Here is a 17,820-nt window from a genome sequence, read left to right on the forward strand (position 1 = left end):
CCTGTGGTTTATGTGACGTGGCAGTCTTCCAAGACAGGGAGTGAGAGCAAACCAAGCCTCTGGATTCAGTGCTAGCAACCCATTCAGCCACATTATTTTGAACATAGCATCACTAGCCAACCCATATTCAAGGCTCAGAGAAATAGGCCAGGTGCAGTGATTCATACCTGTAAGCTTGGGAGGCCAAGGAGGGCAGATCACATGAGGTCAGGAATTCGAGACTAGGCTGGTCAACATGGTGAAACCCCGTCTCTGCTAAAAATACACAAAATTAGCCTGGCGTGGTGGTGCATGCCTGTAATCCCAGCTACTCAGGAGGCTGAGGCAAGAGAGTCGCCTGAACCCTGGAGGCGGAGGTTGCAGTGAGCCGAGATCAAGCCACTGCACTCCAGCCTGGGTGACAGAACCAGACTCCATCTCAAAACAAAAACAAGACTCAGAGAAATGTATTCCATCTCTTGATGGAGAGAGCTGCAAAATGGCTGATCGTAAGGAGCATGGATACAGAGAGGAGTAAAGAATTGAGCACATTGTGTTTTAAATTGTTTCACCACAGGCACTTACAAACTATATTGCACACTGTAGCTAGACTGGGCTAAATCTAGACCTGGAGGTAGTGAGAGACTTTGTTGGAATCACTACTCCTATTTAGCACAGAGGTCAGTATTTCTTTGAACCAAGTGAGCTTTGAAGTTAGACCTGAACTGTTCCATACTCTGATTTATTTGGGGGGGAAAAGTAATTTAATGCTTCTTATTTCCTTATTGTTTAGGAGTTACTGCTTTGGTGGATAAAGTGTGGATTTCTAAAAAGCCTTTTAAAAAGTTTTACTGATTTACCATATAAGGCTGCTTTGCTTTGAGTTGTTTACTTTGGTAATGTTTTGAAAGATGAACTTCTACCATCTTCTGATAAGAGAGAAAGTTGGTCAAGCAATTAACTGAAGTCAGTCTGATGCAGTGCTGCTGTTGGTTTCTATGATTTTCAGACTATCTCTCCTTGCTTCTGCTTCCTTAAGTGTAGAATGAAGGCAGAAGCGCCTGTCATTCCTGCTTCTCAGGATGTGGCACCTCGTTCTCAACAGACCACAAGCTTTTCATAAATCTTTTTTTTTTTTTTCAGAGAAGGTGGTAGAGTAGAGGGAAGTTCAGGGAGGTGCAGGGAGGTGGGAAATCACAGAGTTGCTTTTCATGAATCTTGATGTGTGTCTAGAATGCAGGAAGTGGCCTTGTGTGTGCCACAATAGTTCAGTGTTGTGAGCTTGCAAGAAGTTAAGCAGGAGGTTGGGCGTGGTGGCTCACACCTGTAATCCCAGCACTTCGGGAGGTCGAGTTGGGCGGATCCCCTGAGGTCAGGAGTTCAAGACCAGCCTGACCAACATGGTAAAACCCCATCTCTACTAAAAATACAAAAATTAGCTGGGCATGGCGGTGGGCGCCTGTAATCCCAGCTACTAGGGGGGCTGAGGCAGGAGAATCGCTTGAACCCGGGAGGCGGAGGTTGCAGTGAGAAGAGATCGAGATCACACCATTGCACTCTAGCCTGGGCCTAAAGAGCAAAACTCTGTCTCAAAAAAAAGAAGTTAGAAGTTAGGCAGGGACACATGTTGCTGGAGGCACAGTTTATTGCCTTGTAACTTTCAGGCCCAAGAGGCAGGTGCCTTTTGAGAGCATCTTCTCCTTCACTGTCCTTCTGCATCTGATGTCTTTGCCAGCTCTGCTGGCCCTGCCTTCTGCTCACTGCTCCTTTGGGAATGATGCTGTCAAGGCCCCCTGGCTACCCAGGCACCTCTAGTCTGGTGTCCAGGTCCATGTCTCCTTTCTGATGCTGAGGCTCTCTCACCTCTGCAATAACATCTGCAGACATGTCAAATCCCTTGACTCATTGGGGGCAGATGGTGCTCCAGAATCCCAAGCCTGACCCAAGGCACAAGTTCATGTCGAAGGCCAGCATAGGCCGGGGTGAGCATCCTCAGTAATGGACAACTGAAGCCTCTGGTGTCTGTCTTATTGAAAAAAGGAAAGTCGTGCCACTGTATTTGAAATTGCTTCTGATTCCATTGACTTCTGTTTTTGCTTTTGGTGGGGACAGCAATTTAAAGGATACACTCTTAGGGAGTGGAACATTTTTACATGTAGAATTTTAGGTAGCCACTCTTGAAAATCAGACAAAATAAGTCCCTAAGTGCCTCAAGGCTCATTGCGCAAAGTGTTTAATTGTGGCTCACTGGGGAAGTCAGCAGGTACCCTGCTGTTCTGTCAGAACTCAGCCTCTGCGTCTTTTCTCTGGGGTTCTCACAAGAAGCCCAAGACATTGTCTGCCTTGGAGGGGGGTTCTCTTCTCCTCCCCTTCTCCTGTCCCTTATCAGCCTCCCTACCTGCCCTGCCCAGCCTGATGTAGTATGGATGCCTAATTTAGTTATATGATTTGATACAAGCATACCTTGTTTTATTGTGCTTCTCAGATACTCCATTTCGTACAAATTGAAGGTTCATGGCAACCATGCATCAGGCAAGTCTGTCTGTGCCATTTTTCCGATATGTTGTGCTCACTTTGTGTCACTGTGTCACATTTTGGTAATTCTTGCAGTTTTCCAAACTTTATTATTATATCTGTTGTGGTGGTCTGTGTTCAGTGATTTTTGATACTACTATTGTAATTGTTTTGGGGAGCCACAAACTGTGCCCATATAAGATGGCAAACTTAAATGATAGTGTGTGTGATCTGAATACTCCATCAACTGGCTGTTACCCTGTGTCTGTCTGTCTGTCTGTCTGTCTCTTTCCCTCCCTCCCTCCCTCCCTTTCCCCCTCTCCCCTCAGGCCTCCTTATTCCCTGAGACACAATATTGAAATTAGGCCAGTGAATAACCCTACAGTAGCCTCTGAGTGTTCGAGTGAAAGGAAAAGTCACTTGTCTCTAACTTTAAATCAAATGTTGGAAATGATTAAGCTTAGTGAGGAAGGCACATCAAAAGCTGAGACAGGCCGAAAGCTAGGCCTCTTGCACCAAACAGCCAAGTTATGAATGCAAATGAAAAGTTATTGAAGGAAATTAAAAGTGCTAATCTAGTGAAAACACGAATAAGAAAGCAAAACAGCCTTATTGATGATGTGGAGAAAGGTTTAGTGATCTGAATAGAAGATCAAACCAGCCACAACATCCTCTTAAGCCAAAGCCTCATCCAGAGCAAGGCCTTAATCCTCTTCAATTTTATGAAGCCTGAGAGAGGTGAGGAAGCTACAGAAGTAAAGTTTGAAGCTAGCAGAATTGGCACATTAGGTTTAAGGAAAGAAGCAGTCTACATAACGTAAAAGTACAAAGTGAAGCATCAAGTGCTAATGTAGAAGCTGCAGCAAGTTATCTAGAAGATCTAGCTAAGAGAATTGGTGAAAACAACTACATTAAACAATAGATTTTCAGTGTAGACCGAACAATCCTTTTGGAAGAAGATGCCGTCTAGGACTTACATAGCTAGAGAAGAGAAGTCAGTGCCTGGCTTCAAAGCTCCGAAAGATAGGTTGACTTTCTTCTTGGGGCTAATGCAGCTGATAACTTTTAAGTTGAAGCCAATGCTCATTAACCATTCCAAAAATCCTAGGACCATTAAGAATTGTTAAAGCTACTTTGCCACGTGCTCTATAAATGGAACAACAAAGCCTGGATGACAGCATTTCTGTTGACAGCATGGTTTGCTGAATATTTTAAGCCCATTGTTGAGACCTACTGCTCAGAAAAAAAGATTCCTTTCAAAATATTATTGCTTATTGGCCAGGAACGGTGGCTCACGCCTGTAATACCAGCACTTTGGGAGGCCAAAGCAGGCAAATCACTTGAGGTCACGAGTTTGTGACCAGTCTGGACAACATGGCAAAACCCCGACTCTACTAAAAATACAAAAATTAGCCAGGCATGGTGTTGCACGTCTGTAAGTCCAGTTACTTGGGAGACTGAGGCATGAGAATCTCTTGAGCCTAGGAGTCAGAGGTTTCAGGGAGCTGAAATCGTGCCACTCCACTCCAGCCTGGGTGATGGAGTGAGACTCTGTCTCAAATATATACATATATATATATACAGATATATATCTACACATACACACATTTGTATATATATAAAAATATATACCCACACACACATATATATATTTACTTATTGAAAATGCACCTAGTCACCCAAGAACTCTGAGGATGGAGACATACCAGGAGATTAATGTTGTTTTCATGCCTGCTAATACAACACTCATAAGGAGTAATTTCAACTTTCAAGTTTTATGATTTAAAAAATAACGCTTTTGCTGGGCACAGTGGCTCATGCTTGTAGTCTCAGCACTTTGGGAGGCTGAGGTGGCAGGATCACTGGAGCCCAGGAGTTTATGACCAGCCTGGGCAATATAATGAGACCTTATCTCTACAAAAACCTTAAAGTTAGCCAGGTGTAGTGGTATGTGCCTGTAGTCCCAGTTACTGGGGAACCTGAGGTGGGAGGATCCCTGGAGCCTGGGAGGCATAGGTTGCAGTGAGCCATGATTGTGCTACTGCACTCCAGCCTGAGTAACCAAGGGAGACCCTGTCTCAAAAAAAATTTTTTTTATAAGGCTACAACTGCCATAGATAGTGCCTCTGATAGATCTGGGCAAAGTAAGTTGAAAACCTTCTGGAAAGGATTCACCATTCTAGATGTCATTAAGAACACTCATGATTCTTGAAAGAAGGTTAAACTGTCAATATTAACAGGAATTTGGAAGAAGTTGATTCCAACCCTCATGGATAACTTTGAGGGGTTCAAGCCTTCAGTAACTGCCGATGTGGAAATAGCAAGAGAATTAGAATTAGAAGTGGAGTATGTAGATGTGACTGAATTGTTGTAATTTCATGATAAAAGCTGAATGTATAAAGAGCTTCATATGGATGGGCACAGAAAGTGGGTTCTTGAGATGGAATCGACATCAATGAAGATGCCGTGAACATTGTTGAAATGGCAGCAAAAGATTTAGAATATTCCATTAACTTAGTTGATGGGGGAGCAGCAGGCATTGAGAAGATCGACTCCAATTTTCAAAGAAGGCCTTAATCCTCTTCGATTTTATGAACCCTGAGAGAGGTGAGGAAGCTACAGAAGTAAAGTTTGAAGCTAGCAGAATTGGCACATTATGGGTAAAATGGTATTAAGTTGCATTGCATGCTACAGAGAAGTCTTTTGGGAAAGGAAGAGTCAATCGATGCAACAAACTTCATGGTTGTCTTATTTTAAGAAGTTGCCACAGCCATGCCAACCTTCATCACCGACCATCCTGACGGATCAGCAGCATCAACACTGAGGCAGGACCCTCCACCAGCAAACTGATTACCCCTGGCTGAAGGTTCAGATGGTCATTAACTATTATCCCTTGATGAAGGTTCAGATGGTCGTTAACTATTATCCCTCGCCGAAGGTTCAGATGGTCGTTAACTATTATCCCTCGCTGAAGGTTCAGATGGTCGTTAACTATTATCCCTCGCCGAAGGTTCAGATGGTCGTTAACTATTATCCCTCGCCGAAGGTTCAGATGGTCGTTAACTATTATCCTTTGCCAAAGGTTCAGATGATTGTTAATTATTACCCCTCGCTGAAGGTTCAGATGATCATTAACTATTATCCCTTGCTGAAGGTTCAGATGGTTGTTAACTTTTTTTTAGCAATAAAGTATTTTAAAACTAAGGTATGTACGTTGATTTTTAGGTGTAATGCTACTTCACACTTAACAAGCTATAGTGTAACCACAACTTGCGTATGGGAAACCAAAAATTTGTGTGACTCACTTTGTTGCGATATTTGCTTTATTGTGATAAACCTGCAGTATCTCTGAGGGTTATAATAATCCCTGTGATACGCTTTTTTTTTTGGAACAAAAAAGCTGACCATTTCATAAACATTTTCTTGGGACACCAGGTCTTCATAACTATTTGTAATGATTATACAAGCTATTGAATTACTCTAGCATTAACCGATTTCATTTTTTAACATATTTTCCCCATTTTTACTCCTTGGATAAGGCTTATATGAAGTTTTTTAAATTTGTAGGTCTTTTTTTATTCTATTAAATAATTTTTATAGAACCAATTTCCAAGCCTGGAATTCCTTAATCAAAGTTTATCATTAGTGGTGTTGTCATTATTATTATTGGGCAGTTGTATTTGTTTCTCTCTCTATTGGAGCAAAATTCTTGCCCAAGAGTTAGTTCTAATTTACAGTTCTGACAAAGAAGTATGAGAGCCCTCGAAGTGGCATTTTGTTATTGTTTTGAGTTATTCATTTGCTTTCCCTGCACAGTAGTACATTTTAAAAACATTCAAATCTGAAATATTTAACATAAGAAAGAATCAATTTGGGAATTTTATTTACTTGGAAAATAAATGAATCATCTATAGTGCTGAACAATGATAAAGTGATGGGGCCAGGTGTGGTGGCTCACACCTGTAATCCCAGCACTTTGGGAGGCCGAGGTGGGCGGATCGCTTGAGGCCAGGAGTCCAAGACCAGCCTGGCCTACATGGCGAAACCCTGTCTCTACTAAAAATACAAAAATTAGCCAGGCATGGTGACACATGCCTGTAATCTCAGCTGCTGGGGAGGCTGAGGCACAAGAATCACTTGAACCTGGGAGGCAGAGGTTGCAGTGAGCTGAGCTTGTGCCATACCAGTCCAGCCTGGAGTGAGATGGAGTGAGACTCTGTTAAATAAATAAAGTAAGTAAGTAAGTAAGTAAGTGATGGTAGTGGCATGCATACCCTGTAAGTTATATATGTATAACATAGTCATATGTGGAGATAGCTTTTCTCATTTGTTCCTGGAATATATTGCAGCTGTAAGTCCTTGTTTCTCTAATTAAAAATGCAGAGGAGATAGGCGGTAGAAGCCCTCCATAGGAATGGTAGCATGGTGAAGTTTGGAAAACATTTATTAGGCTCTGAAAGCAATCACACAGTTCCTTTTTAAGGACCTTTTGGAAAAATACCAGACTATTGTTTTAAAACAACTTAAAAATAGAGCTTGGAAAAGAATGAACACATTTCTAAGGTTGTGGTTTTAAGGAAAGATTTCTTTTTCCCAGATTGCTGTGGTCCTGGAATATAAAAGACAATCTAGCCATTAGAAAAAATGGGCAGAATAAGCAGCAGGAAAAACCTTAGGTGAGTTTATGTGGGTGTAAAATTGTCAAAATATTGAAGGAAAACATAAGCCGTTTTATCTTAGTGGAGAGAGTGGTTTAGACATTCAATCTAGACAGAACATATTGTGATTTCTACAAAAATAATACCATCTGATCTTGACACTTTCGTGATTAGTTTATTTATTTGTTTACTTTTTGAGATGGAGTCTTGCTGTGTCATTCAGGCTGGAGTACAGTGACGTGATCTCGGCTCACTGCAAGCTCCGCCTCCTGGCTTCACGCCATTCTCCTGCCTCAGCCTCCCGAGTAGCTGGGACTGCAGGTGCCTGCCACCACGCCCGGCTAATTTTTTGTATTTTTAGTAGAGACCGGGTTTCACCATGTTAGCCAGGATGGTCTCGATCTCCTGACCTCGTGATCCACCCGCCTCGGCCTCCCAAAGTGCTGGGATTACAGTTTATTAATATCATCCTAGACTTTTAAATAGTTTGCTCCTGTAAATATTACTAAACTGTATTATTATGTTGCTTTCAACTTACTGAATAGTAGATTTTACTTCCAATTTACTGGATAGTAATTTTTTTAGTCTGGAATTTGTTGTATTTTAAATAAGTGGCCCAACTTAAAACTATTTTTACAACCATTTGGTAAATACTCTGAACATAATACAAAATGCATTCATATATTACTCATAGAAATAAGCATCTCTGTTTAATAGATAGGTTCTTGGGGTACAATAGTGTTAAGGGTTAAACTTAACATTGGTCTGATTTAACCTTGGAAGAAGAAGGGTCTGGTTTGAAAAGAGATGGAAGGGAATGCCAGGTAAGGGTGTGAAGACAAAGGTAGCGCCAACCATCCAGGCTAGTTGCCTCATTTAGAACCTGATTCCCAGACAAGGAGGGCCTTCTCTCAGCTGGGATGTGACCGACAGCTTTCAAACAAAAAACCCTAAGAGATCGTGGAAGTCTTGACAGTTTCCTAGTTTATTAGTTGGGTCCTAGCATGGGTCCAATTTGTGCCAACCAAACTGTATGCTGATGTTTGTCTTCCAAAGGAAGTAATATTGTGTTCAAAATGCTGGAGTCTAAGTAGATTCGATTTTGACTTTGGGCTAGTTTAAGTATTCTAAAACTGTATGAAATTAACATTAGACTTTTCCAGGTTAAATACTTGGTTGGAAGAGACAACCTTTAAGATTGTCTTCTCCCAGCAGAGTTCTCTGATGTCTGAATTGTGCCTGCCCCCTTTCCACGAGCACCAAGGAAGAGCACATGCCACTGGAAGCTTTGGGCCACCTACACATTCATGACCTAAGATGCTGGGATTGATTCGAAGAGGTTTAGGACGTGTCAGCATTCCATTCTTCCTTTGACCTAAAAAAGTCGAACACGCAGGCAGCTGGCAGATTTACTTTGTGACTGTACAAATGAAGCCTGTGAGTGTGAAGTGGTGCTACATGAATCCTTGATCTCCAGGTGCCTTGGCCTTCGTCACCGTGTGTTTGGAGGTGGAGGAGAATCGTTGAACAGAGTTAATGCTTAGCAGGAAGTTGGCCTCTTGTTTATTGCAATGGTTTTGGCTTCATCCCCTATGTCGGAATATATCCATAAACATTCTGATTTAAGTAATGTGGAATAGAGTCAAATATTGCAGTAATAAATTGGTCATTCATGTCTAAGGATCATCATTGGATGGAAGCATCCACTGATTCGTTTAGATGAAGAAGTTATGCCGAGATGGCATCCATCCTGTGATCTGCCCAGAAAACACTGTCTAGAGAGAAGAGTTCTTGGTAGGGTGGGGAGGAAGGCAGATTTAGGGCACAACCTGAGCTGGACATATTCGGGGAACGTGAGGATGACAGCTCTCTGGGATGCAGGCTGTGGGATGGGGAGTCATAGGCACTAAGGTTGTCAGTTGAATCTGGATTCGAGACAACCACTGGTGGGTTCTGAGCATAGGAGCACTGTGATCCAGGTGGCTCCCTGGGAGAGGTAGCTGGGGGTCAGCACACTGGAGATGGAGCAGAGGGAGGCAAGAGTCCACTACTCCTGTGAGAGCAGGCTGACTGCTGTGTGAAAGATGGGACCTAGACTGTGGTAGTCATGCTGAGGATGACAAATGAGAATGGCAAACGTGATATATAGGAATTATTGTTTACTTCTTAAAAAACAAACAGTGACACCATTAACACACCCAAAGGAATGAGCAACAGCCAGGTGTGGTGTTACACACCTGTTGTCCCAGCTGCTCAGGAGGTTGAGGTGGGAGGATCACCTGAGTCCAGGAGTTCGAGGCTTCAGTGAGCTATGATCACACCACTGCACTCCGGGAGACCTTGGGTGACGGAGTGAAACCCTGTCAAAAAAAAAAAAAAAATCTTTAAAATATTCTCAAATATCTATACATACCTTTTAGTTTGAATTAGGATTTAACTAAGTCTACATATTTTAATTACTTGATAGACCTCTAAAATCTCTTTAATCATAGGTTTGTCCTTCCTCTCTATTTTTTTTCCCCTTGCAAATTATTTGTAGAAGAAAGTGAGTCATTTCTCTATGGAGTTTCCTGCAGTCTTGACTTTGCTGAATGGTACTCAATATGTTCCCATGTCCTGTGTATTTCCTATCAATTGGTTGGTGGATCTAGAGGATTGATCCAGTTGTGTTAGCCCTAAGCCTTGTTTCTATCCAGTTCACATACAGAATAGCGTTAATCTCACTGTGGTGCTAAGTCATCTTATTTGTTTGGATAAATAAAGACCAACTACTAGTTTTACTTTATCATATATAATAGTGTGTACAGATCTTGGGTAGAGTTGGACAGGTTCTAACAAATACATACACCCGTGGTCACCAACACCCAGAGCCTTGCCGTTCCCCTAGGAAGTTTTCTTTCTTCTGGTTGCATTCAGTCTTCCTCTTACCCCAGAAGCAACCACTATTCTGATTGTCCCTCTGGTCTCTGACCAGTTTTACTTGTATTTTTTGTTGTGTTCTGCATCAGTGATTTTAATAAAGAAAAACAGGCTTCCAAGGAAAGATAACCAGGCCCACTGGTCTGCAGTCCTGTAAACAAAGTGATGTGATGCTTAGCTGAAGGCGAGGATAGCCAGTGTCGAGAGTACCTTGTGTTCCGTACGGTTCAGCCGCTCTGTTTTAAGCAAAGATAAGCCTTGCCCATCTTTTTCCCTTGAGGAGGGATGCATCCACTGAGGCAAGTGAAAAGTGAAAAACTCCATTTTTCACCAGATGGTTTTACTTTGAGCTCCATTTTCTTGTCAGGATCCTGCACCAGCCATGCCTAGTGAGACTTTGTTTTATTGCAAGGTTTCCCACTGCCAGCGTGTTCATACACAACGGGGCACTCTTCCTCCTGAAAGGAGAGGTGGCTCTGGAGTTTACATGCAGCTGTGCAGGTTCCACCCTGTTCTTCTCTTGGGCAGCGACCCACGTCCCTTTCTGGGATGTGTTTTCATGTGCTGCTGAAAATCATCTTTCCATGTAAATGTTTTCTGGCATACTGCACGTGTTATTAATACTTCCTCCTTAGGAGTTTCTCTCACATTTTAGAAGTTCTGTCTATGTTTTGGCCACCAAGGAACATCCCTTTGCCATATACTGTGCAGCCTCATGGGTCTGTGGCCGCGTGGGCCCAGCCTGCTGGGTGCGGTGGGTGCTTCCTGATCCCCCCGGGCACCCTTGAGCAGCAGGTCACTGGTGTGCTGGCCCTGTTGGATGTCCAGCTGCCAATGCTTCTTAAAGATCTTCTGAAAGCCTTCAAATCGCATACCTGTTGTCTTTGCGCATTTTCATGTTTGCATTGAAAATATTTCTTCAAGTTTGATTTTGTGTTGAATTTTTGCTTACAGCCACCAGCTGCACAGCTTTCCTCTCGTGTGAATGAGGACATGGGGACTCAGGTGGTAGTCCCTGAGAAGGTCTTATCATGCCCTTCATTGCCACAAACAAATGGTCTCCGCCTTGTGCTCGCGTAGGTCTGGCTTGCAGGCCTTGTGGTAATTGGCTCTGCGTCGAGGACGGAGTGGATAAACCTCCTGGGAAGTGCTATGGTCAGGGGATGTGAGGGTCTCCCTGGTCTCAAGGGTCAGGGAGGACACTGCCTCCAGGACATGCTACTTATGCATCCCACCATCCAGTTTTACTTGGCCTCAAAACTGGAAACATATGGTATCAATATTTAGGCTTCATGTATTTTAGGTTAAGGGTGTAAACATTTATTCAGCTCCTACTGTATGCCAGAATCTACATTGCTGTTAGAAATATAAAAATGGGTCAGGTGTAGTAACTCATGCCTCTAATACCAGCACCTTGGGGTCCTGAGGTGGGAGGATTGCTTGAGCCTGGGAAGTCGAGGCTGCTGTGAGCCGTGATTGTACCACTGCACTCCAGCCTGGGTCACAGAGCGAGACTGCATCTTAAAAAATAATACATAAGAGCCGGGTGGATGACTTATGCCTGTAATCCCAGCACTTTGGTAGGCCAAGGCAGGTGGATCACTTGAGGTCAGGAGTTCGTGACCAACCTGGCCAACATGATGAAACCCTATCTCTACAAAAAAATACAAAAATTAGCTGGGCTTGTTGGCATGCGCCTGTAATCCCAGCTACTTGAGAGGCTGAGGCAGGGGAATCCCTTGAACCCAGGAGGTGGAGTGAGCCAAGATCGTGCCACTGCACTCTAACGTGGGTGACAGAGCGAGACTCTGTCTCATCAGTAAATAAATGAATGAGAAATATAAAAGTGATTGTCACAGAGTTGGCAATGGGGACAATAAGCTGGTTATGAGTACAGAGGCAGAGCGGGGCGATCACCCGCGGAGTCCCCGATGTCCTAGGGATGCAGGAGACGGAGAGGCCTGGCACCCAGAGGCCTTCAGAGTGCAGGAGCAGGAACCGAAGGGCTCCCATTGTTTCTCTGAGGTCATAAACCTGAATATGAAACTGTGGCTGTTTTGGTTGTTTGTCATTTTCCTGCATGTGCACAGTATTTCCTCATCGCCCTGTGCATGTTCTGATGAAAAAGATCCCCAGAGATGTTGTGTGGAATGATTTCCTCCGGGGGGCGGAAGGCAGAATGCCATGCCCAAGCCTGAGCCTGCTGTGTACTCCCGGTGTGTGTGGCGCCCCTCTCCATGCCACTCCTCCATGAGCCTCTTCCCACTCACAGCCACTGCCTTCCTCTCGGCCCAGATGGTCAACCACCAAGTGTACACAATTTGTTTTTACCAAGAAAAGCAGTTAACAGTTTTGTTTTCTTTCAATGTCATTATGTAATGAACATTTTTTTTTTTTTTTTTTTTTGAGACAGAGTGTCACTCTGTCGCCCAGGCTGGAATGCAGTGGCGTGATCTCGGCTCACTGTAAACTCTGCCTGCCGGGTTCACGCCATTCTTCTGCCTCAGCCTCCCAAGTAGCTGGGACTACAGGCGCCCGCCACCATGCCTGGCTAAATGTTTTTTGTATTTTTGGTAGAGATGGGATTTCACCGTGTTAGCCGGGCTGGTCTCGATCTCCTGACCTTGTGATCTACCCGCCTGGGCCTCCCAATGTGCTGGGATTACAGGCGTGAGCCACCGCACCCGGCCGAACATTTTCATATTATTAAAATGAATTGAAATCCTTACTCCTAGGTACTGCATAACTTATATCATCATACTTTATGTGACTATATATAGTATGTATGTGTATATGATGTGTGTATATGATATACTATATATGTATCTGTATATAATATATATGTTATATACTATATATGTATGGGTACATATATGTATATATTTGTCCAGTTTGTCCAGTTAATTTTATGAGGTCAGTTAGGAAATAGTATTAAACAAATTTTAAAAATTAAATTCTCATGGAACACAAAAGATAAAATTACTAAAAACTACTCCATTTTTTCTTTTCTTTTCTCCACAGAACCATCCGGGTATGGCTGAAGAGAGACAGTGGTCAGTACTGGCCCAGCATTTACCACACAATGGCCTGTAAGTAGCTGAACTGTTCCATTTGAGAGAAATGTCTCTAATGTTATTGATGATTTAAATTTCAAAATGTCGGCTGGACACGGTGGCTCACACCTGTAATCCCAGCACTTTGAGAGGCCAAGGTGGGTAGATCACCTGAGGCCAGGAGTTCGAGACCAGTCTGACCAACATGGCGAAAGCCCATCTCTATTAAAATACAAAATTAGCTGGGCGTGGTGGTGTGTGCCTGTAATCCCAGCTACTCAGGAGGCTGAAGCAGGAGAATCACTTAAATCCGGAGTTGGAGGTTGCAGTGAGTCGAGTTTGCTCCACTGCACTCCAGCGAGGGCGACAGAGTGAGACTCTGTCTCAAAAAAATAAAAATAAATAAGTTTCAAAATGTCTGATTAAATATTGCTGCTAGATTTCAAAATGAGTTTCTTAGTTGCCTAATACCTCTGACAGGCTGTAATAAACTGCAGGAAAATCCTTTTCTTTTGCAAAGGAAGTTGAGTCTATGGCTTAACTGAATTAGACTTGAGCAAAACTGAAAAAAAAAAATAGGAAAATGAACATGTTCTCCTCAGTTTTTCTTTGTCTTAATTTGGCCAACTTATATTAGTAGTAACTTTGTCCTTTGTAGTAGCCAATATTGACACAAAAAAAGGACTGTGCCCTCCATAGCGTCATGACTACCTTTGCCCAACCTTTTCACCAACCTCTGGACCTATTGAGAGACATGGTCCAAGGTACAACACATTCTAAATAGAGAATTTTCTCAGCAGTCAGGTATGTTCTATAAATAAATCTGGATGACGAAGCTTCTGCTTGGAGCCTTTAAAGCAGCCCTGGAGGCCAGGCACGGTGGCTCATGCCTGTAATCCCAGCACTTTGGGAGGCCAAGGCAGGCGGATCACCTGAGGTCGGGAGTTCGAGACCAGCCTGGCCAACATGATGAAACCCCATCTCTACTAAAAATACAAAATTAGCCAGCTACTCAGGAGGCTGAGGCAGGAGAGTCGCTTCAACCCGGGAAGCAGAGGTTGTAGTGAGCCAAGATCACACCACTGCACTCCAGCCTGGGCAACAAGAGCAAACTCCATCTCAAAAAAAAAAAAAAAAGCAGCCCTGGGATATACTGACATAAAGTGACACATAAACTTTAACCCTTGATGTGATTCTTAGCAGCATCACCATCCTTGTCTCCCACTTGTTTTCTTCAAGCGTTCTTGAAAAGAAAGCCCTGTAGACAATGCCTGGATGTCACCAAAGTTCAAACGGGGAGTCAACTCTGTTATGCCAAGTAGCCAGACAGAAGGCCTCCGTAGCTGCTAATTTCCTTGAGGCTTGGTCCTTAATGAGTGATTTTCCTCAGTTAAGAATTTTAATACACAGAGGACCCCCACTAAGAAAAGAAAAAAGGCTTCAGTGCATGCTTGATGGTTTGTTACTGAAGACCATTATCAAGTTTTCCAAAGAAGAGCTCTTGACAGTGGTTGCAGATGCTGCTGATGCTGTCCACTGCTTTCTTTTTTTTTTTTTTTTTTTTTTTTTTTTTTGAGACGGAGTCTCGCTCTGTCACCCAGGCTGGAGTGCAGTGGCCAGATCTCAGCTCACTGCAAGCTCCGCCTCCCGGGTTCACGCCATTCTCCTGCCTCAGCCTCCCGAGTAGTTGGGACTACAGGCGCCGCCACCTCGCCCGGCTAGTTTTTTGTATTTTTAGTAGAGACGGGGTTTCACCGTGTTAGCCAGGATGGTCTCGATCTCCTGACCTCGTGATCCGCCCGTCTCGGCCTCCCAAAGTGCTGGGGATTACAGGCTTGAGCCACCGCGCCCGGCCCACTGCTTTCTTAAGAGGTATTCCAGGGCTGTGGAGTTTGTTATAAAGACAGAACAGCCAGTTGTTCAGCAAACTACATCTCATCAGCTTGAGTGCCTTTCAGGCACTCTCTCCTCTGGTAGCACTTTCTCCTTTACACATATATTTCATTGTGCATGCAGCATTTAGATCCTGTAATAATTTTCACAAAAAGTTAGTAGTTTATTAGGGTTTTTTATTTTTCTGCCTTCTACCAACAGCCTGGGCAGGCTAGCCAGCTTCTCTCTCTTGGTAGTCATTCAGTGAAATTTAGAGAGACCTTTTGGAACCCTGGCATAAAGATAACTATCATGAAAGGAACAGTAAAGCTTTATAATACATAGGACATTTGAAGACTTCTTGAAAACCTGGTCATAATTTATTGTGCCAAGGAGTGGCATCTCTTCTGTTACCCATGTCTACATGTACTGTGGATGCATAACTTTGGTTCTCACATTAAATTCTCACCTTGAGATATTAAGTAACCGATGTCTTAGTGAAGGTGTTTATGGAGCCTGTCTGATAAATTTACTTTGGAAATTTTGGCAGCAGGGTAGAGGTAGGTGGGACATCCTGGGCCTCTGAGCCCACCTGTGACCCAACCCGCCCCAGTCTCCCAAAAAGACTTGTTAGGCTAATTCCTTACTTTCCAGTGACCCAGAGATAGATCTGAGAGCTGGAAGTAGCAACAGCCCGAGGAACGCATATCAGTGCAGGGAAATGTTTTGTTATCATTGTGGAAAATGTTGTTAATACTATGGCTCTTATGCTTCCCACTCTTCCCTTCCTTCATAATTAGCTTTTTGGTCATAGCTTAATCTCCCTGAGTCCTTAATCTTGAAGTTCATTCTCATTAGAATAGAGACAGAGACTGAGATGGATTTTGTCCCATATTTAGTTCAGTTACTCCTTGACTTGCATTTCCCCCAAATATTTAGTACAACTTTCTGATGAATTTCTCTCCCAGGGCACCAAAACCTTAGCAGTAGAAATGTGTGTTCTCTCTTGGCTGTTAGATCTTAAGCAAGTGGCGGTGGATCTCTCTGTCTTCATCCCTTTCTAACTTGGCTTAACTGTCCCCTCCTGAAGGAGCTTCTAGCTCAGGAAGGAGGAACTTGAGAGAACAGACACAGCTTCGCAGTGGGTAGTCGACACCTGTATGTCTGTATCTGCACATGTTCACTGTGTTACTTCTAGATGCTTCTTTATTGCTTCTATTTGGACCTGTATCTGCTGATAAAACTGCAGGTACACCACAAGAAGAAAACAGAGTGAACGAATTGTGAAAAATAACTGCTTGTCTGTTTTAGAATGACTTTTTATTTCAAAATTAAATTTAGAATATGAAAAGCAGAATGCCATGTTAGTTCTAAAAGCTATCTGCAGATTATCCAACTTAGGATGTCTTAGTGGTTATATCCACTAATTTAAACTTTTTCCTGTGACTTGACAGAGTGATCAATAAGCCAAGCCTTATTATACTGCTATATGCAGTCCAATTATGTTCTTTCTATAACATTACCTCACATAAAAAAATAACGTTCAGACTCTGCTTTAGCTGAAGAAAAATGGTAACTCTTGGCTTCTATCTTTACTGTGTATTTCGTGCCTTTTTTTTGGTAATATAGTTTTATGAAACCATCACAACAGCTATGCAAGGCAGATAATATTTTTACCATTTTGTGAACAAGCAAGCTGAGGTTAGAAGGGTTAAGTTGATTTCTTGTCATTGGAATTCCAATCCATGTTCATCTATGACTCCAAACCTATGCTTCCCACCACAGTGATGGGTAGGTCCACAAACTTTTTAGGCAAAGGGCCAGACAGTAAACATTTGGACTACGTGGGCCAATCACTGTGGCACTTACTCAAGTCTGCCTTCTTAGCATGCAAGCAGTCATAAATAAGACATAAATATGGCATGTGAGCAATCATAAGTTATACATAAATGTAGCATGCAAGCAATCATAAATGAAAGGGTCTGACTGTGTTCCAAAGGAAAAAAAAAAACTACTAACAAAATATGCAATCAGCTGAATTTGGCCCTGTGGTGTGATCCAAAGTTTTAAACATTTGATTTTGGACTGCAGTGATGGCTTTTTAAAAGTTCATTGACTTGGCTGGGCACGGTGTCTCAGGCCTGTAATCCCAGCACTTTGGGAAGCCGAGGCAGGCTGATCATTTGAGATCGGGAGTTTGAGACTGGCCTGGCCAACATGGTGAAACCCCGTCTCTACTAAAAATACAAGAATTAGCCTGGTGTGGTGGTGGGTGCCTATAATCCCAGCTACTCGGGAGGCGGAGACACGAGAATCGCTTGAACCCAGGAGGCGGAGGTTGCAGTGAGCTGAGCTTGCACCACTGCACTACAGCCTTGGTGACAGAGCGAGACACCATCTCAAAAAAAAAAAAAAAAAAAGCTAACTGATTTGAAAGATGATTCCTGTTTTGCTTTATATCCAACCCCTCCCCTTCTATATTACATTTATATTGCTTATCTCCATTAGAAACCTCCTTTCCAGGGAGAGAGCCAGGATATCACTATATAATACAAAACAAACTAAGGAAACCCTTTTTTTCTTTTTCAAATGTTGTAATTGTCTAGCTTCATAAAATTACCCAGCACTTTGTAATTTTTACACAAAAGAGGGATTTTACATATTTATGTTGTTTGTTATAGGGTTGGGCATTAAAAAAATTGAAAAGAAGCTTAAAACTAATGCATTTAGTGCCATCTAGAAAGCAAGCAAAAATGATGACAGTGAATCTCTGAACGCATCAAAGCATGATTTGATTTGTCAAAGATAAGTGTATGCATGGTTGT

General features: G+C 42.9%; 1 protein-coding gene across 1 annotated transcript in view; it reads left to right on the forward strand.

Annotated features, from left to right (window-relative positions):
* Positions 1–17,820, forward strand: part of WDFY1 (WD repeat and FYVE domain containing 1) — a 77,428-nt gene that overhangs the window by 14,282 nt on the left and 45,326 nt on the right. Inside the window, exon 2 of the mRNA XM_010356040.2 lies at positions 13,092–13,159. Coding sequence (XP_010354342.1) covers positions 13,092–13,159 — 68 coding nt within the window. The remainder of the gene's footprint in view (positions 1–13,091; positions 13,160–17,820) is intronic.

This window comes from Rhinopithecus roxellana, chromosome 14 (assembly GCF_007565055.1).
Source record: "Rhinopithecus roxellana isolate Shanxi Qingling chromosome 14, ASM756505v1, whole genome shotgun sequence".
Taxonomy (NCBI): Eukaryota; Metazoa; Chordata; class Mammalia; order Primates; family Cercopithecidae; genus Rhinopithecus; species Rhinopithecus roxellana.